Here is a 21903-nt window from a genome sequence, read left to right on the forward strand (position 1 = left end):
GAGTAAGTTTCCAGATCTCGTATGCGCGTGTCCATCACGTGTCACTGGGGAGTCTTTATCCGACGCCACGCTTGGCTTCTCCGGACTCCTCGACTCTGGGACTTCCAAGATTGACTGTCGACTTTCCTCCCAGAGTGACCAGTGAGATGCACTCGCCACTGCCAACGTTATGTGCACTGTTCACTCGTTTTGTTGTCCAATTTTTGTCGTTCAGTTTGTTTGTTTTTGACCCGAGTGTGGTCTTGAGTTTTGGATCGGACACAATCCGGAACAAGAGTTGTTTGAGAGAGGCGGACGATGTTACGACTGGTGTTCGTACGACCAGTGCTCGTGCGTAGGTGCTGCCTGCACAATGGAGGCTGTGTGTTCGTGCGTGAATTTGGGTGCTTGTGTCGTCGAGACTCGATTTGCCGATGCTTGCGGTAGGCGCGACGTCCGGGTTTACGTCATTGCTTGTGGATTTGTAGTTTGGCTATGTGTTTTTATTTGTAGTTTATTTGTTATTATTTTAGTTAGTATTATAATAGAAATAGGCTTTTAGATTTAATATCCATAGCAGTGTCCCGTACTCTTCCTCCTTGAGAGAACAGAGGGAGTCGTGAAGTTCTGTTTTTACAGAGCGCTCTCTCTGTTTGGAGAGAGTTCCTAAAAGTTAAGATAATGTCCGCCACAAAAGAATTTGTATATGGGAAAGCCCTAGAACTGATGCGTAGTTTGGCTTATAGTCTGGATTTTCTATATATAAGTCACATTTGTAACTTCAATTTATTAATGAAATGAGTCTGTTTCTGTAAATAAATAAATAAAAAAAAAAAAAGTTGCTGCCCTTGTAACACTCTTCTATATGGTAGACTTGGACCCTAACATTTATTCTTGTGATAATATAGCAATTAACCACACAAGTAATTTGGAAAATTGGGAAATCCAACCCAAAACACATTTTCATACTAACGGTACTTCTTCATCTCTCTTTATGAGAGTTCAAAGCCTGAAATGCAGAACTGCAGAAGTCCAATCAAGGCCAGGGCCGCTCAATTTTAAGGCCATTTAGGCCACTGCCTAAGTCCTGTCCTATGTAAAGCCTCAAAAATAAAATTGAGTTGTTTTTTTAAATAAAATAAAAATCATTTTTTTGAATAAAATTTTAAATAATTTTTATAATTTTTAATGTGTACAAAGTCTAATAATACTAAATTTAATATTTAATGCAATGATTTTTTTTATATAAGTAATACAATAATTTATTTATATTTTAAATAATTTTTTTAAGTTCTTATTATATTGAGACACAAAATTTACATTGAGACCTCACTTATTTAAATTTCGCCTTAAGCTTTATTTTATATTGAGCTGCCGCCGATCAAGGCCCTTTGCTTTGAGGTAGACCGTGTAATCTCTCACTGTGGTTTCCTTATACTTTGGAGGAGTGTCTTTCGATAATAATTCATTGATGGGTTCATAAATTTTTCCGGTCGGCAGAAAACCTGTGCAGAAAAAGCTTGCCACAGACACTCTTGGACCAGGCTGGCCAATACTCTGTGTTCAACGCTCTTAAACCTATCATTTGTTATAAGCTGAAGAAACCAAAGGGAAAAAGTTACAAATTGAAATTGGCAGCTACATAAAATGAAGGCCAGTCCTGAATTTGTAGCATCCAAATTGAGAAATACCAAGAAATTTAGCTGAACCACCCCAACTAAAGTAAGCAAAACAAAAGTAGCTAGTGCTGTATCATTAGTATTTAAACAGTATCAAAAGTAGATGTTCTAATTACCATAGATAAGACCAACACGTCGTTAATAAATTGTGTACTATAATTAATCGTTCACTTCCATCATAATGACTAGATCCCCCAGCAAGTGAAATAGGAGAGTTAAAAGAGCAGACTACAAGCAACCCTGGATATGAAAGTAAAAAGTTTTAAACTGAACGGTAATTCCATTCGTCTTTTTTAAAATCATTTTATTAAAAGTCCGACCACTAAGACTGGGTGTTACATAGTGGTATCAGAGCAAAGTCCAGGTTATGCTAGATTTTATAGCATTCTTTTCAAAATAAAAGAGAGAAAACCTTTTTCTAAAGAGAGAAAACTTTTTTACAAAGAAAGAACACTTTTGACAAGAGAACTACAAGAGAAGGAAAAATCTAGACTGATGTCTTCCCAAGGCATGTCTCATCCTGCAGTAAGTACAAGAAAGTATTTTATTCTAATGCTATGATATTTTCAAAGTATAACCTACTTAATGCATGCATGTAAGATTGGCAACTAGAAAGATGTAGTAATGCTAAGTGCATAGAATGTAAGAGGTATTAGAGACTGAATATAGTTAGAGGATAAGGAATAGACGATGGAACGTTAGGACATATAGCAATAGTCGCTTGCAACTTCAAGCCTTGCTGGCAAGAATCTTAGAGTGGAAGGTATGAGTGCTACGTGATGGATGGGCTCAAGTAATTCGAACTGACTTTAAGCATGCTGACAGAAGAGTGACGAGACGTGAGGGCAACGTTCTGTACAAGATGTGACTGAGATGCTGAATATGCACAGACACAACGAAGAAAGCTTGGCGAATGGGTTTCAATCAAATTTGGTCTCGCATGCAAAGCAGAAGCGGGAAACGACGACATGGGTTTAATATGCTTTTAGGTCCGTTTTCTCCTTCGTTTTTTTTTTTTTAATATCAGTATCTACATAAGACGACTGTGTATAGAAGAACTACTGTTTAAAACATAGACCAGATATTATAAAATAATTCAATTATACATGCGGTCACAGTCAAATTAAATGGATCAGACCGAAACATCAGCTAGTTGTGTTAGTGATATCATTTTTGTCCTTTTCTATAACGATATATCATAAGGTTGTACAATTTTTTTATAATCTATCCCACAATCAATTAATTTAAACATAACTTGTAACCTACATTATTGCCCAGTCCTTGAATCCTGACAAAAAAATCTTATACCGCTTGATCGTTTCTTATTTTAAGCCGCCAGAATTGTTGACTTTGATGATCGATACATGTCCAAAAATGGATTGCAATTGGGAGGGAGATTGACGTTAACATGTAGAGCGGCCTAATTCCTATCTAGATGAATGAAAGTGCAATTAAATTTAGAAAATGAGAATATATATCACATGAAAAATGCTATTTTGTCAACTTAACTTATTTACTCATTTTGACACTTTATATATTTTAGTTTTTTTATTTTTTATTTTTTTAGTTTATAGTTTAGGAAGTCCTTATTAATGTATTGATATTTTTTAAAAATATTTTAAAATGATAAAAAAAAATTTTAACCTAATAGTAAACTTGAGTGGTGCACTCTGACAGGCAGAGTAGCACTAGGGGTGTCAAATCGTGTTAACAGATCGTGTTCGTGTCGTGTCAAGACATGTATATTATACTATATAGGTTAACCCTAATCCGACCCGTTAAGCTTATCATGTCAAAATCTCAAACTCTAACACGATCTATTAACATAACGGATCGTGTCGTGTCAACCCGTTTTGACCTATTTATGTAAATTGATTGAAACAAATCTAAAATTAATCTCTTTAATCTAGTTAAGTTTAACATAATTTTATATAAATATTAAAATCACAATATTTATAAAAAATATAAAACTAACTACAAGTCCAAAATTACAATCTAAACAATAAAAATATCAAAATTAAAATCTCAACAATTTTATTTTGTAGGTATAAGGGTATAATTGTAATTTTAACTTTCTTAACGGGTCATAATGGGTTATAACGGGTTGACCCGTTATCAACCCTTTAAACTATCGTGTCTTAACGGGTCAATCCATTTTGACCCAAACCCGTTAAAGATAATCTCTAACCCGCTTTTATCGTATCGTGTTCGTATTGGATTAATGGGTCGTGTCACATATTGATACCCCTAAGTAGCACCGCTTATATATCACATATATAACTGCATGCAGTGGGTAACTGCTCTGACCTGGGAGGATAGCTGATAAGGAAATTGAGTTCTATGACGGGAATAGTACTATATCTTAGAGTCAAACTGAGGTCTTATCCAATTTTATCCAGTGGTTGATAGAGAGAAAAAAAAAAAAAAAAAGGCTTCGGTACACACTTTCGAGACAATTTTTCGATGGGTTCAGCATTTCATCGGAGGGATCTCAGTAAGTACACGCCAGCTAGCATCAACTAGTCTTTCAACACCAGCTTTTGTGTCATCAAAAGCACTCACTTCTTCTATGTGCCGGAGAAATGCTATCTATATATATATATATATATATATATAATATAAGTATAAAATATTTTATAAAAATAAATTTATAGATTGATATATTATATTATAAAAATATTTTTATCATAAAATAAATCTAATATATCATCAACTACATCAGTGTATATATCTAATATATATATACGCGAATGCTTGGGAAACTATATTTTTGTCTAATATTTTCTTTCTCGATTTTGCCCCTAATTTTATATTTATTTTTCCTTTATATCCTTGATTTCAATTATCTTGTTCATATTTTTACAGTTTTATCCTTCTTCACAACTTTTTTGGTCTTTATCCCTTTATTGCTATTTTTACGTTTTTATCCCTCTGTTTGTTTTCAATTTTCCAATTTTCTGCTATTCTTCCTTTGTTTGCTGACTTACTTTTTGGTCTTCTTTTTGGCTATGCTTATCTTACCGTTTTATCTATTTATTTACCGTCTTTACTAGGCCTGCAACCTGAACTAGAATAATCGGGTTTACGCCCGACTCAACCGACATCAATTAAGGCGCCAACCCGATCTGATCCGACCGGGATAAAATAGAATCGGGTCGAACCCGTATGACCCGACATTTAGCAAATAAAGCCAACAATTCCCAGCCCAACCTCCAACAGACACTGTAACAAAGCCGACGAACTCAGCCTAGTTGCATTCTCCAATTCATCATCTTCAACTTTGAGTCTTCTATTCCCAGATCTAGGGTTCCAACATTCAATCTCCATAGTTTCAACTCGAGTCTTCTGTTCCAACATTGGTTAGCTTTATTTTGCTTTGCCATTGAGTAGGTCGAAAAACCACGCTAGCCTGAGGAAATGGCTGCATTGGCGGTGAGAAATTTGCTGCATTGATGGTTGTAGTGAAAAGAAATTTTTCCCAGCTAAAATGGCCTTGAAGTGCAACATCTGACCCTGTAAATCCTTCAAGATCATATCGAAAGCAGTGAGGGAAAACATAAATTCTTTGTAAACCCTAACGAGTTCGTCCCAAACAAAAAATGCTGAGTAATTATTTTTAGAGAGAGCGGCCAAAACACCCACCACGTTCTCTCCCTTCATCCCGCAATAGACCCAAAGTCCCAAACACATCCCCAACCCCACCATTCCTTCTTCGACCCACGGGCTACCCAAGAGCAGAGAATCTAAATCTTATCGAGAGAGAGAGAGAGAGAGAGAGCACACATCTACAATGACAGAAGACGATGAAGACAAAAGGCGACAGTGACTAGGGCTACAGTGGGGAGAAGAGTCTGAGATGATGTTTTCATTTTCGAGTCTTCCACAGTATTCGGTTTCGACGGGTTGTTTGTATAAAACTCGATATTAATCTTTAACCCGATGAATCTATGTTTTTTTGGGTTGGACAATTTGGGTCTCTCGGACAGATCAGGCCAAGGCCCTTTATGCACTGCCCTAATCTTTATATACAATTTTTAGTCTTCTTGAACCTACAATTTTATCTATTTATCAAAATCAAAACATCTTTCGATTTTTGGAAACTTTGTTCTCTACATCTCATGGATCGTCTGGTACGATTTCTTATTTCCTTCTTCTGAATTAAATTTTTTGATTGTTTATTACATAATATGCTCACAGAGCAATTAGATGTAAAAAAAAAAAATTACGTAGTTATATTTTTTTTGTTCTTCTCAATTATATGTTTTTTATGGCTTATTACATATTTTTTCCAGACCTAATAGTTACATCCAAAAGATATTTACATAGGTTCATAACAGAATAAACATATGCATGAGAAAGAAAGTTGAAATTACAGGTAAGTAAAAAACGTTAAGCCTAAAAAGATTAGTCAAGACGAACTTCCAATTTCCACATATTCGGACCCAATATTTACATGTAAAATATAAATAGATATTTATTGTTTTTCCAGTTTTTGTTTTTGTTTTTGTTTTTTTTTTGGTTTTAATGCTATATTGCTTTCCAGTTAAATATGAATTTTGAGTGCTTTCATGAAATAGCTCATAGGCATATGCATATTAAAAAAAAAGTAGAAATTACAGCTAACAAAAAAAAAAAAAAAATGTACCTAAATCGAGCTGATAGCACTTTGATACTTTCAGAGCTAATACATACATCTAAAAAATATTTACAGAAGTTAATAACATAATAAATATGCGTAAAAAAGAAAGTAGAAATTACATGTAAGAACTAAAAATTAAGCCTAAATAGATTAGTCATCAAGAGGTTCCGATTTTCGTATCTTGAGACCCAATATTTACATCTAAAATCCTAGATGTGAACAATATACAAGAAAAAAAAAATAGATCTAGGTAAATAGATGGAGAGATCTAAAGTAGAACCTCTCGAATCTAGACTAAAACATCTAGCTCTGTCAAAGTTGGCAAACAAACGAAAAAAAAATCTCCAAAACTAAAAGGTCAAAAACGTAGTTCTGAACAATACATAACAATAAATAGATCTTCAAACTTCTCGGACCTACACTAAAACATGTATATCTGTTGAAGTTTACAAACAACCGCAATTTTTTATTTTTTATTTTTTTAAATATCATGAATGTATCTATTTATGGCCGTAACATTTTTCCGATACGCCGGATTAATTGCTAAAGATTAATTACGATTTTTCGATTACTCTCAAAATGATTAATTTAGACAATAGTTCTTAGCTAGACTACTAAAAAATTCGGATTAATTACGAAATCAATACATGAGTTTTTTGAAAGGTTTGGATAGTGAGTTGAAATAAGTTAACAAATTGAAATTAGCAGCTACAGAAAAAGAAGTCCGGCCAGTCTTGAATTTGGAGCATCAAAATCCAAATTGAGAAATACCAAGAGGTTTAGCTGAGCCACACCAATTGAAGTAAACAAAAGTAGCAAGTACTGTTGTATCATTAGTACTTAATTAGTATCAAAAGTAGAATGTTCTCATTTGTTCTTAAATGAGAAAATTCTGACACTAAAGCAGAAGCAACCTTGGTCCCTTGACATTAACGTCAATTTCAATCGCCCAACCAACAAGTCGCTATTAAATTTTGTGCTTTAGACTGTTCACTTTCATAGTAATGACAAGGTCCCCAGCAAGAGAAGACGAGTAAAGAGCATAGCACAAGCCAATGATCTGGCCTGGTGGAATCTGCAACCCTTTGGTAGTGCCATGTCCGTGAGACCAAGAGATTATATATATGTAATTACAATGCATTGACAAATATGAAGTGCATGTGATTAGTAAAATAAAGGAAAAGAAGGTGCATGTGAAGACGCTTGCCTGTAGAAGATCTCCAACGTTAACAACAAGAGCCCCACGCACGGGGCGGATGTCGATCCACTTGTCCTGATGAAGAACTTGAAGGCCACCAATATGGTCTTGCAGAAGCACTGTAAGGAAGGTATTGTCAGCGTGCTGAGTTGTGCCCAATGTCAACTCTGGCTGTGGGCAAGCCGGATAGTAATGGCAAATAACTTGGAGCCCCTCAGCGCAATCAATGCCATTTAGGTGCTTTGGGTTTAGACCAAGACCCTCCGAGAATAGTTCCAACAGTGAAATCCCCAACTCCATCACAAGCTTCGAGTACTCTTCCAGTATGTCTCTACAAGTATATATTAAGATGGCATATGTCATTCTCCTGTCTCTATGTAAACGTTATAGTCTCCAAATTATAAATAAATATTTATTAGGGGCCGAGATCGAGTCAACAAAAATAAGCATTTCGTAGTTCAAGTTTTATGATATCTGTAGGGGACAAATTAAGGCCAAAAACTATAGATGAAACTAGACGAAGAACATGACCGAAAAAAGAGAAATTAATAGAGGATAAAAGGTTAGATGGAAGGGGCAGCAGGCGAAAGAGGAGGCCAGTAGGCCACCACAGAGAGAAGGAAGAGTTGAATCTTTAATTTTTTTTTTTTTTTCCTTTTTTCCTCTCTTTCTTACTTCTTCAACTTCTTCCTTTGTGACAAAAATATTGTGCGACAGAGACCTAAAACCAGATTTGAGAGCTTGTAATCACTCCTTTCATAGTGAAATCTCTCGCCCACGCCTTGTGAACTCATGCTACATTACTGAACCATGTAAAATCTGTATTTCATTTGTTTACTGTATTTCATTTATTTGGTCGAGCCATAGATGTGTATCACTACCATAAGCACCACCGTCCACAAATAATCCCCAGCATCGAAAAAATGCTATAACAATATGAAAAGAAAAAATACGGAGTTGTCATGATCTGAATGATCTTTTTATGGGCCACGCATGATCCGAAGCACTGCTTGAACGGTGGATAAGATGCTTAGGTGATAAATCATAAAATAGAAAAGTATATATTTAAATATAAGCCAAGGTGTACTCGTACGCATTAATTCCATGCCATAGCTAACCATTGAACAGTAAAATAAATAAATACAACCCTCATGTATTACTCAGGTCAACTTAAAACACGAAACCCATTATCTCAAAAAATTCTTGATAGATTCTTTAATTTCCTAATTCAAACTGGATGTGTGTGATATAATTCAGTTGAGCAATGATCAGACGATTACAAATTCAAACAAACTTGTGAGATCGTTTTTAAATTACAATATTAATCCAAAAAATTATAAATTGCATACCAGGTATATATATATATATATATATCTGTACGGAGCTTGCAGTTGTTCTGACTTGGGGGGATTGGGAGCCATGGAACACGCAAACGTATCCCTCCAATTGGTAGACGGTGCACTATAGATATCGAAGTTGCTGTTGTACAAAACCGGTTTCATGGGGTCACGGTTATATAACTCTTTCTTAATCTCAGTATCTTGTTCGTAGAACCTCCGCACCGCTTCCTTCATCTCCTCCAGAACACCCACAGGGATCCCATGATTCACCACCTGAAAGAAACCCCATGTCTCTGATGCATCACGAACCGCTTCCACAACCTCCTTGCGTTTTGTTACATCTTTTTCGATGCCTTCTAGGTCTATGACAGGAATTGAGCTGAACAGATTGTCATGATCAGAAACTGAGTTATTGTCGAAACTGTAGTCCGGTGGTAAATGGAATATACGAGGGATCTCGGTAACCCCAGCATCTACAAGTCCTTTGACACCGGCTTTTGTGTCGTCAAAAGCCTTCAATTCACTTGCTCTATCGTAGTGATGATCTGGTTTGGGTGTGGCCGCAACTTCGGCTCTCACCATTTCCCGCCTCTTGTTTGGTAACTGATCTAGTACAAGTTCTTGGAGAACGGACGTCATTCTATATAAATTAACACCAGCCGTACAGCCAAGAGAAATGATTTCTACAAGTTTTAAATAGACATATTTTATATAAACTCTTATAAAAAAATGAATCACACCGTAAAAAAATATAAAAAAAGTAGTGGGGCTCATTATTTTTCAAAAGACTTATATGAGATTTGTCTATTTAAATCTTATATCTAACATTACTTATAAAGCCAAAAAGGAATAATCAGGCATGTGGATCATTAACTATCTTAAAAATTTAACTATTTTTTTTAATAATGCCAAGTGTCCAGAAATAACGCTCCGGTTAATCTTGAGGGATGCATGATTTTCGATAAAGAGTTTCTCTAGTCTAATAGTTCTTAATGATTGTTTACACTCAAAAAGATTTAAACCTTGGATCTGGGAGAGCATACTCCGAAACCCAATGTCTTTATCACTTGAACAAGTTTTTATGGGTAATTTTAAAATTTTATCTTGATAGGATTAAATATATTTTATTAAGTAATTCTTTTATCTTAGTAAGTTGGTCAAAATTTCTTTCAATAAGCGGGATTAATATGTGAAATATTTAATTAAATGAGATTGAGTGTAGAGTTAAGGTTCGAACTCATGATCCTTGCTTTGAGACTATGTAAAATTACTACTTATCTCAAAAATTTGAAAATATATGTTTTATTATTTAGTTTTATATCTTAACAAGCGTTACTACTAAGTTTTTTTAAATAATAATTATATTTAAAAGTCTTTATACTACATAACATTCACATAATATAATTTGATTTGAAAGATAAATTTTAAATTTTAAATTTTATAAATTAAATTATATTATTTAGATAGTGTGTGATATAAAGACTTTCAAATGACAATTCTCTTTTTTAAAACATATATACCTTTCCTCATATTTTTTTTTTAGTGTCATTGACCTTTCAAAATTTAAAATAATCATTTGAACTTGTGTCCAAAATCTCCTCCAATTATATTGAAAGATTGATCTGTTCAAAACATAGACCAAATCTTATAAAATTTTCTTAAGCAGATCCTTATAAGTACGTAACTATAGATAAACTTGTTTAGATCAAATTTGGACAAGTTTGCTTGATGGCGTCATCGATAATCTTTTTTACGTTGGATTGGAATATATATATATATATATAATATATATTTTTAAGGTAGAACAAACTCTTTTTTTTTTTTAAGAAGAAACCGTATCTCCAATTTTATTAATAGTCCTTATTTGTAGTAGAGGAAAATCGTAATTACAACAAGATACCTGGAGGATACATAAAGATTAAAAGTTTATGAAAATTGCTAAAAGATTAAAAAATTATTTGTATTTTTGTTAGTAAGTTTTTTAACTTAAACATCAGACCATCTAGTGTGAAGGGCCCAACCTGTGTGCCAAAGGGGAACCCAGCCCCTCTCCCTAAACCCTGCCGTTTTGAATTAAGGGTAAAAACCCTATCTTATTATTATTATGGGGTTGTGTTAGTCGGTTTTTCCTTTTTCGCCTCTTTATCCGTTGAGTGTTAGGGTGTTTTAAGTTTATTATTTTTGTCTTTTGCATTTTGTCGGTTGTGTCAGTATAAAATTTATGATTAGGTGTTCTGTTCATCTATCAATCTGCCACTTCATGGTCTGGATTTTTGACCATTTTCTTGTTTCATTTTTGCCTGCACTGCTTTTATAATCTATTCACATTTTTATGGTTTTGCCCCTCTATTTTGTCTGTTTACCTTTTTATCCCTCAATTTTTTTTGTTTTATTTGTGTTTTTACGTTTCTGTCCCTCAGTGACATGAACAATGAATTTTCAATCACCTTTCACTTCCATTTTTATCCCTCTGTTTTGTTCGCATCATTCCTGTAGCAGATGGATAACCGCTTATTATAATAGAAAGATATCACATATATAACTGCATGCAGTGGGCAATTGCTCTAACCTGGGAGGATAAGGAAACTAAGTTTTATGACAGGAATAGTACTAAATTTGAGACTCTTCAGAAACTAATCAAGTCTTATCCAATTTTATCTAGTGATTGATATATTAATATTGGAGGTGTTGATTGTTGAAGTCCATGCCCTGAGCAGTCATTGTTGACTGCTCAGCGCTTAACCCTCAACCCCCAGCGCCCAACCACCTAATGAATGCAACAATAAATGCGTTCATACGTGAAGTAATGCGCCTATAAATTAAAGCTTCAGACGAGAGCATCGTACACCCAAAGAAGAAAAGAAAAGAGAGAGAGCCGAGAGAGCTCTGAGAGAAAAGAAGAGAGTTGAGTTGAGTGGAGTGTGATCCTCCTCCTCTGTAATATTTTCTTGTGTTCCACTATTTATTAGTGAAGCTCTTTTCTGTGGATGTAGGCAGTTGCCGAACCACGTTAAATTTTTTGTGTCACTGAGTACATGAGTGTACTCTTTTATTACCGCTTTTATCCCTTCCGCTGTGTTGATTTCCCCAACATTGATGTCTTTAGCCAATACCCCGTGGCCAATCAAGAGACTGGGCTTGTACCCCGCGAAGGTCGACAAGTCCAATCTAGGGACCGACTTGTGTTCTGACTAGTCGTTGTTCAGGGTAAAGCCTAGGGGCCTTGATCCTTAGCCAATGCATTGCAAGCAGTAACCTTGCACGAAGGTCGATAAGTCAAGGAACTTGCGTTCCGAGTGGCCATTATTTGGGCAGAGCTCAAGGCTATGGTCCATAACCAATACTTCATAGTCAATCAAGCGACTGTCGAATATCTGGAAGGTCGGGCAATCCTTGACCTTTCCCTCCCTACGATTTGTTCTGATGGAGTCATATTGAGATGCCCGAGCGGTGCCCAAATGGTCCATATTGCCAACGTTTGTCGTTTCGAGCCATAGGAAATAACTTCGTTGGTAGAAACATAATTTATATAAATTTTGAGAGCGAAAAACCGAGAGTTGCTAGTTGGAGGGAGTTAGTGCTTGCCCGCTAGTGATAGCCTTCTAGGGAGAGCCCGCTAGCAAAGCGGAGCAGAGCAGAGCAGCGTGGTGGAGCAGAACAAGGGAGTAGAACAGTGGAGCATAGCAGAGCAAAACAGCAAAGCAGAGTAGCAGAGCAGAGCAACAAAACAGCAGTAGAACAAAGGAGCAAAGCAAAAACTAGCAGAGTAGAGTAAAGCAAATTAGTGGAGCAGAGCAGAGCAACAGAACAAGGCACTGTCATAGCCCAACCACTGGCGTCCGAGTCTCATGCAAGATGTGTGACTCTATCAACTATGTTCGACTTTCGTGCGATTGGTCTAGTCCGAGCCCATGCATGCTTACTGGTTGAGTCCCGTGTGCCAACCATGGCGACTGGTCCATGCGTGCTGTTAGAGTGGTGGGAGCATGGTCCGTAAGTGGTGTCTGAGCTGATCATGGGGTATCGAGTAGTGTTTTCTTGTCTAGAAATTCCCGATCAGGTCACTCCCGAGTAGAGGAGGTGACTGGGCTTCGGTCATTCCCAAGGAGAGCAGGTCACTCCCGAGCAACATAAAGGAATTGTTTCCAGTGCAGATGATGTGCATGCTCCCGTGCAGTGATTTCTAAGGAGTAGTTTCCTGTTCAGGTGAGCTTGGGCAGGTTGTCTAGTGACTTCCGAGCAGCTATTTCTGAGCTAGTGACTTCCGAGTAGGTGGTGTTGAAGCAGGAGACCAAGCTTGGTTCGGAAACAGGTTCTCTTCATGTGGACACAGTGCTACAGTAGAACTCCCGTGTACACAGCGGGGTGCACATGGGGTAGGTAGACAATGACCCCCGTCAACAGTTCACGTAACGGCTGAGGCAGAGAGTGCCAGCGGTTCATGTAGTGACCGTTGGCTAGACAAACGTGCTCTTGGCTGGAGGCCACAAGTTTCTTGTTGCGTGCACAGCACCGTGCGCCTGAGTACGTGGCAAATGGCCACTGTTGGCCAGCCATGGGTGTTGGAGACAGCACCGGTGAGGTCAGACGTTGATGGAGGACTACGAGGACCTCTGCCGACACCTCTTCCATCTGCAACACAGCTGGGTCGTGCCTTAGTTTTTGGCACTACGGAACGTGGTTAGGGCGGAACCATGTCGGGTGGTTGTCGATCGGCCCAAAGCAAATAGGCGATGCCGGCACATCACACGGTGGGATTTGGCGCCATCTTCCTTGGCATCACGGCTAGGTCATGACATGGTCTCCGTGTGCACGAAATGCACTGTTCATGACACCCTATTGGGGGCCATGGCTCTGGAGCAGAGAGGATCGGCGGCCCTAGCGAGGGCCACTGGTAGGTTGACTAGACTCGCGGCGTGGCGCCGCAAGCTATGGGCGTATGCGAGACCATGCCCAGTGCACGGTGGACTTGCATGCAGACGTGCGTGCATGCACGTTCAACATGCATGCTCATGCACTATGCACTTAAGTGCACAGTGCTTATCCGAGTACTGTGCAGGTGGGAGCAGTGTTTGTGTGCCATTGTGCACTTAAGTGCACAGTATTCACCTGCTAGTGTCCAGGCAGCGTGACTTTTACGCAGTCGGTCCTTACTGGGAACTTAATCTTTTCATAGTTTATTAGAATGAACTAAGTACAATGGTGCGGAGCTCGGTTCTCCGCGTGGCGAGGAAACATTTACTCGCCCATTTTCTACAACAACCTTTTTTTGTGAATGCAAAATTAAAAAAACTAAAAATACTTATCTGGAGGAAGCTTTACTCATCATTTGAAATTTATTCGGTACATTGAAAAAGCGTCTTTCTCCCACCTTTGCTGCGTTCTTTTTTTGTAGTGTTGCAGCTTGTTCGTTAGCTCTTGCTTCCATTGCTTTAAATTGTTCTTCTTCACATCGCAAGCTCTGAGAGTGCGTCGTCATCTGCATACGAAGGACATGCTATTTATGGGACAACAAAGATCTCACAGATGGCGCTACTGTTAATATTGTGTTTCGCGGGCCTGAGCAACTCTACGCTGACAATGCTAGGTGTTATTTGGAGCCCCCGACAGTGTCCAGTGTTGCTGTACGGTGACAGTTCGTACGTCCATGACGGTGAATGGAAAATAAGTTCAGCGAAAGTAAAAAGAGATGGACACTAAGATTTACGTGGTTCGGCAATAGGCTTATGTTCACGGTGGTTTGGGGATGGGAGTCTCCACTATAATATATGTGTTTACAGTCTCACGCGGTCTCTCTTATCTCATTGTACAGAGAAAGTTGGAGTTATTCCTATTAGAGACGCTGGCTTACTCGGAAGGTTGTTGAAAAAGAAGATGATCTTATTGAGGGAGAGTCCAAGTCGGTGTGAGAAGAAGTCCTCTTTCATCGGCTGTATGCTTTTTATATATATATCTCTTGAGTCGTGCTATGTATAGCCCCTTAAGCCCTCTAAATCTCTTTCTTTTTCTATTTGGTTAGTTAATTTCGTGTTCAAAATGTTTATTCCAATATCGGCAATGATGGATGATCTCAAACACCATTATTGACTTTAAACAATCCAAAAGCCTCGTAAATGCCAGCACTGATTGACCTGTTGTGTACTCGTCGTGAAGTTCATTTTTTTTAGATTTTTTGTTGCTCTCGTTATTCTGAGAAAAAAAAGTTTTCTTGTTTCTTATTACATACTAGTACTGCTGGTCTTAATTTATGCAGTAGTTGGTCTCTTTAAGCAGAACTTCTGCGGATAGCAAACAAAAGAAGAAAAATGGTTGTCCAGCAGAGATGAAGTTACAACCACACTCAAGCCGACGTGTCGGAAAAATGATAAACTCATGATATATATACTGATGTAGATACTAGATTAGATTCATTTGAAGGCTTTTGATGACCCAAAAGGTGGTGTCGAAGGACTAGTAGATGCTGGCATGTACTTACTGAGACCCCTCCTGATAAAATGCACATAGCTCATAATTGGTTCCAGCCTACCAGACCACCATCACAAATAAGAAAGAAACAATAAAAGACTAATGAGAGCAATTCAGACATGCCAAGGGACAAGTTATATCATGGCAAGAACCTTCAGAACATGCCTGAGAGAAAATAGAGCGAGGAAGGAAGCTGACACACTCAACAAAGAGATATGAGCCGTGCTACATACAGTCCCCATTGGAGGCTTGTGTGCGCACGAAGAGGGTAAAAATATCCCTCACTTCATCTACCCTTAAATGTCAAAAATATCCCTCACTTCACTTCATCTTCCTTCCTCTCTCATTTTTATCTCTCTTCCATACTAGAAGACAACCCAGTGTAAAACTCCAACGCCGTCGGTCACTTTCCGAGCACCGTCCGGCACAGTCGACGTCATCTTCTCCTCCATTGGCCACCGAACACATAATAATCGAACTGTTCTCAAGAATTCCGATCGTTATTTTCTCAAAAGGTTACAAATATTACCCCAACAGAAAAGGAAAAACCTCAAGTACTACGATGCATTTTACTGCTCATGAATTCCACTCCATATCGTAATTTTCTCAAGTGGCTAAAAATGTTTGCCAACAAAAAGCAAAAACTTCAAGGCATATCATAACTTTCCACTATAACGATCAGAAGAAAGACCAGAAAATCACGGTCAAAAGACTACAAAATTACAATCAATCAAAACCCAAAAGAAAGGGAAAAGAAAATTTGCAATAGGCATGTTATAACTCTGCACATATATAAACGAAAAGTGAAAAAATAATATACGAAACAAACAAAAGAGGTAAAAGAAAGAAAGAGAGACCCTAGAGCAAGGAAAGACAACCATGGCAATGGAGGATTTGGAAATCATCTACATAGAGAATAGAGATAGAGAGAGAGAGTGTGCGTACTCGTGGGTGAGTTGGCACTTTTTGTAGTTGACACTCAGCACGTGAGAGGAAGAGTTGTGTTTATGAGATGAATGAAATGCTTCGTTTCATTTCGTGCACACGAAAGCCCTAATAGAGGACTGCATCTAGAATAATTCCCTCCGCTTCCCTCCCACTCCAGCGTATGGACTCTACAATTTTCGTCTAATATTCTCATATCGTGCATGAACAATGTCCGAAAGGAAAAATGCTAGTTTGCTCCTATTTTATCGTTCATATATTTTAATTTTTAATTTTTCTTAATTAATAAAAAATTGACTATTAATATGTTTTAAAATATTTAAAAGTATTTAAATAAAAAAGAAAAATGCACAATCTATTAAAAAATTGTAGCGTCCATACAGTTTTAAGTTAAAAGGTGTTTACCCTCACGTGCGATTTAGATAATGAATTAAGATAAGATGAGTTGTGATAAAAATAACAAAAATATTTTTAGACTAATATTTTTTAATATTATTAATATTTAAAAATTTAAAAAATTTAAATTATTTATTAGATTTTATGTAAAAATTTGGGAAAGACATGATAACTTATAAAACATACAAAAAATAACTTCAATTTATTATTTCATGTGATGTTGGTAAAAACTTACTGAGAATCGCTCACACTCTCTTCTCAAAGATCGAGATAAAATATATATATATATATTTATATATATATACAAATCATCGTCAAACCATAATTTATTTTGCGAATACTCTCAAAATGATTAATTTAGACTAGGGGTGCTACCCGCATGGTGCGGGGCGGGGCACCCCCTCCCTGCCCCCCGCCCCGCACCATGCAGGTGTTGGGGGTTTTTCCCCCGCACCCCAGCACCGGGTGCTGGGGTGCGGGGGAAAAACCCCCATCCGCCCCGCCCCCCGCCTAGGCACCACATTATGTTAAAAAAAAAATTTTTTTTGTCTAAAAATATTTTTTTAGACCCAAATTATAATATAATTTAAATAATAAATTAAAATTTATAAATATAAAAAAAATTTAAACTCATTAGAGTTAGATTTTGAATTGATTTGGCCTCCTATACCAACCTTTATATAGGAGGCCAAGACAAAACAATAGTCATCCTTAAGCAATGTGAGACTTAGTAGTAAGTCCCACATTGCTTAAGGATGACTATTGTTTTGCCTTGGTCTCCTATATAAAGATTGGTCTAGGAGGCCAAAACAATCCAATGACTTGAATATAATTTTAAGTCTTTTATAAATTGTGTATATCTATATACAATATATTTATTTAATATATATAAATAATTTTTTTTTTTTAATGTGGAGTTGGGGCGGGGGTGGGGCGGGGCCCCGCTAGGGTCATCCCGCCCCCGCTGTGCCCTCTTTATGCGGGGCGGGGGACCCCACCCCCGCATGGGCAGAGCGGGTTAGCCTGCCCGCCCATGAGGGAGCAGGGCGGGGCCCCGTTGCCCACCTCTAATTTAGACCATAGTTCATCGCTAGACAAATAAAAAATTCGGATTAATTACGAAATAAATACATGACTTTTAGGAAGATTTGGATATTAAGTTAAGATGAGATGAAAGTTGAAAGTTAAATAAAATATTATTAGAATATTATTTTTTAATATTTTTTATTTAAAAAAGTTGAATTGTTTATTGTATTTTGTGTGTGAGTTTGTGAAAGTTTTTATAAATTGATGACTTTAGGCATTGTTTGGAAATAGATTTCATTCCAAAATTTTTATTTCATTTCATCTGATCATTTCATTTCAAAACATTATTCAAATACAAGATTTTCAAACTAATTATTACAACTTTCACAAATTTTCGAACAAAAAATAAAAAATAATTTAATTTTTTAAAATTTCTAAACAAAATAATATTATTAAATTATCTTCTAACAATATTTTATCTTTATAATAATTTTTATTCAATTTTTTCTCTCTCATTTTTCAAAATCCAAAAAATATTAAACTCAAACTATTTCACTACTATTTATAAATTATCTTATTATTATTTACAAAATTATCATCTCATCTCACCCTAAACGAGAATTCACAAAATTCTCATCTAATCATTATGAAGTTTTCAAGCTAATGTCACGGGAAAATGTTAATTAACGAAAAATTGATTGTGATATCTAATTGTGAGTGTTTTAAATTCAAAAACCAATTTGTGAAAATTAAAATCTAGTTCTCAATTATAAAAATGTAAAAATTCAGCCCTGGATTCTGTAATAAACCCAAAAGATGATAACATGCCTCCTAATTAGTTCAAATGATATCACGAAAGAGACACGATTTGTCCGTATGAATTTTTTTTAATTTATGCGGTATTGCCGCATGCACTGCCAAATGAGTTTATAGGGTACAACATATAAGAAATGAGCTTGTAGAGTACATGTAATTAAAGTTGCTGCCCTTGTAACACTCTTCTATATGGTAGACTTGGGCCCCTAACATTTATTCTTTCGATAATATAGCAATATTTAACCACACAAGTAATTTGGGAAATAGGGAAATCCATCCCAAAACACATATTCGTACTAACGGTACTTCTTCATATCTCTTCATAAGAGTTCAAAGCCTGAAATGCAGAAGTGGAGAAGTCCCATCAAGGCCCTTTCCTTGGATGTAGACACAGTAATCTCTTATCGTGGTTTCTCTATACTTTGGAGGATTGTCTTCTGATAATAACTCCTTGATGGGTTCGTAAACTTTTCCGGTAGGCAGATAAGCTGTGCAAAAAAAGCTTGCCACAGACACCCTTGGACCTGCCCGGCTTGCTAGGACTCTGTGTTCAGCGCTCTTAAACGTGTCATTTGTTATAAGCTGGAAAAACCAAGGGAAAAAAGTTAACAAATTGAAATTAGCAGCTACAGAAAAAGAAGTCCGGCCAGTCTTGAATTTGGAGCTCAAAATCCAAATTGAGAAATACCAAGAGATTTAGCTGAGCCACACCAATTGAAGTAAACAAAAGTAGCAAGTACTGTTGTATCATTAGTACTTAATTAGTATCAAAAGTAGAATGTTCTCATTTGTTCTTAAATGAGAAAATTCTGACACTAAAGCAGAAGCAACCTTGGTCCCTTGACATTAACGTCAATTTCAATCGCCCAACCAACAAGTCGCTATTAAATTTTGTGCTTTAGACTGTTCACTTTCATAGTAATGACAAGGTCCCCAGCAAGAGAAGACGAGTAAAGAGCATAGCACAAGCCAATGATCTGGCCTGGTGGAATCTGCAACCCTTTGGTAGTGCCATGTCCGTGAGACCAAGAGATTATATATATGTAATTACAATGCATTGACAAATATGAAGTGCATGTGATTAGTAAAATAAAGGAAAAGAAGGTGCATGTGAAGACGCTTGCCTGTAGAAGATCTCCAACGTTAACAACAAGAGCCCCACGCACGGGGCGGATGTCGATCCACTTGTCCTGATGAAGAACTTGGAGGCCACCAATATGGTCTTGCAGAAGCACTGTAAGGAAGGTATTGTCAGCGTGCTGAGTTGTGCCCAATGTCAACTCTGGCTGTGGGCAAGCCGGATAGTAATGGCAAATAACTTGGAGCCCCTCAGCGCAATCAATGCCATTTAGGTGCTTTGGGTTTAGACCAAGACCCTCCGAGAATAGTTCCAACAGTGAAATCCCCAACTCCATCACAAGCTTCGAGTACTCTTCCAGTATGTCTCTACAAGTATATATTAAGATGGCATATGTCATTCTCTTGTCTCTATGTAAACGTTAAAGTCTCCAAATTATAAATAAATATTTATTAGGGGCCGAGATCGAGTCAACAAAAATAAGCATTTCATAGAAGTTCATGACTGAAAAAGAAAAAATGCAATAGAGGACAAAGGGTTAGATGCATGGGGCAGCAAGGCGGAAGAGGAGGTAGGTCACCCAAGAGAGAAAGGAAGGGTTGAATCTTTTTTTTTTTTTTTTCCTCTTAGTTCTTCAACTTCTTCCTTTGTGACAAAAATATTGTGCGATAGAGACCTAAAAGCCAGATTTGAGAGCTTGTAATCAGTCCTTAATTTCATAGTGAAATTTCTCCGGCCCACGCTTTGTGAACTCATGCTACATTACTGAACTATTTAAAATCTACATTTCATTTGCTTTCTGTATTTCATTTATTTGGTCGAGCCATACATGAGAATCACTACCATAAGCACCACCGTCCACAAATCATCCCCAGCAACGAAAAAATGCTATAACAATATCGAAAGAAAAAATATGGAGTTGCCGTGATCGATCTGAATGATCTTTTTATGGGCCACGCATGATCCGAAGCACTGTTTGAATGGTGGATAAGATTAAGATAGATGACAATCCTTATAAATTAGGTGATAAATCATAAAATAGAAAAGTATATATTTAAAAATAAGCCAAGGAGTACTTGTACGCATGATTAATTCCATGCCATAGCTAACCATTGAACAGTAAAATAAATAAATACAACCCTGTATTAATCAGATCAACTTAATGCACGAAACCCATTATCTCATTAAAAAAATTCTTGGTAGATTCTTTGATTTCCTAATTCAAACTGGATGTGTGTGATATAATTCAGTTGAGAATTGATCAGACGATTACAAAATTAATCCAAAAAATTATAAATTGCGTACCAGGTATATATATATATATATATATATATATCTACATGTACGGAGTATATATATATACCTGCACGGAGCTGGCAGTTGTTCTGACTTGGGGGGATTGGGAGCCATGGAACACGCAAACGTATCCCTCCAATTGGTAGACGGTGCACTATAGAGATCGAAGTTGGTGTTGTACACAACCGTTTTCATGGGGTCACGGGTATAGAACTCTTTCTTAATCTCAGTATCTTGCTCGTGGAACCTCCGCACCGCTTCCTTCATCTCCTCCAGAACACCCACAGGGATCCCATGATTCACCACCTGAAAGAAACCCCATGTCTCTGATGCATCACGAACCGCTTCCACAACCTCATTGCGTTTTGTTACATCTTTTTCGATGCCTTCTAGGTCTATGACAGGAATTGAACTAAACAGATTGTCATGATCAGAAACTGTGCTATTGTCGAAGCTGTACTCCGGTGGTAAATGGAATATACGAGGGATCTCGGTAACCCCAGCATCTACAAGTCCTTTGACACCGGCTTTTGTGTCGTCAAAAGCCTTCAATTCACTTGCTCTATCGTAGTGATCTGGCTTGGGTGCGGCTGCAACTTCGGCTCTCACCATTTCCCTCTTGTTTAGTAACTGATCTAGTACAAGTTCTGGGAGAACGGACCTCATTCTATAGAAATTAACGAGCTGGACCGAATAATTCGAGTCGGGCAGTTGTTGGAATTATGCATTGGGCCAAACAGGAGTAATCTGCCCCGTGGATCTTTATTTATTTTAAAAATCTAACTTTTTTTTTTTTTTATTAACACCGCGTGTTTGGAAACAAAGTCTCTCGACTAATTCTGGAAGATGCACAAGTCTTCAACAACTCCTCAATGGTGTGTGATGTAAAGATTTTGAAATAGCAATTCTCTTTTTTAAAACATATATATATATACCTTTCCCTCATATTTTTTTTTAGTATTATTGACCTTCCAAAATTTTAAAACAATTCTTTGAACTCGTGTCCAAAATCTCGTCCATTTATATTTATTGATTGATCTGTTCAA

At 37.0% G+C, this 21903-nt stretch overlaps 1 protein-coding gene and 1 pseudogene across 1 annotated transcript; both read right to left on the reverse strand.

Annotated features, from left to right (window-relative positions):
* Window positions 1–1335: 1335 nt before the first annotated feature.
* On the reverse strand, window positions 1336–9474 carry LOC109006676 (annotated as a pseudogene).
* A 9043-nt stretch (window positions 9475–18517) lies between these two features.
* LOC109007166 (1-aminocyclopropane-1-carboxylate oxidase homolog 1-like) lies at window positions 18518–21625 on the reverse strand. Its single transcript, XM_018986738.2, has 3 exons — window positions 20925–21625; window positions 19608–19929; window positions 18518–19065 (listed from the first exon to the last, which is right to left on the reverse strand). Exons 1-3 carry the CDS (start codon window positions 21521–21523, stop codon window positions 18814–18816), a joined length of 1173 nt encoding a protein of 390 aa, XP_018842283.2. The 5' UTR covers window positions 21524–21625; the 3' UTR covers window positions 18518–18813.
* Window positions 21626–21903: the final 278 nt, after the last annotated feature.

The sequence above is a fragment of the Juglans regia genome, chromosome 7 (assembly GCF_001411555.2).
Source record: "Juglans regia cultivar Chandler chromosome 7, Walnut 2.0, whole genome shotgun sequence".
Lineage (NCBI taxonomy): Eukaryota > Viridiplantae > Streptophyta > Magnoliopsida > Fagales > Juglandaceae > Juglans > Juglans regia.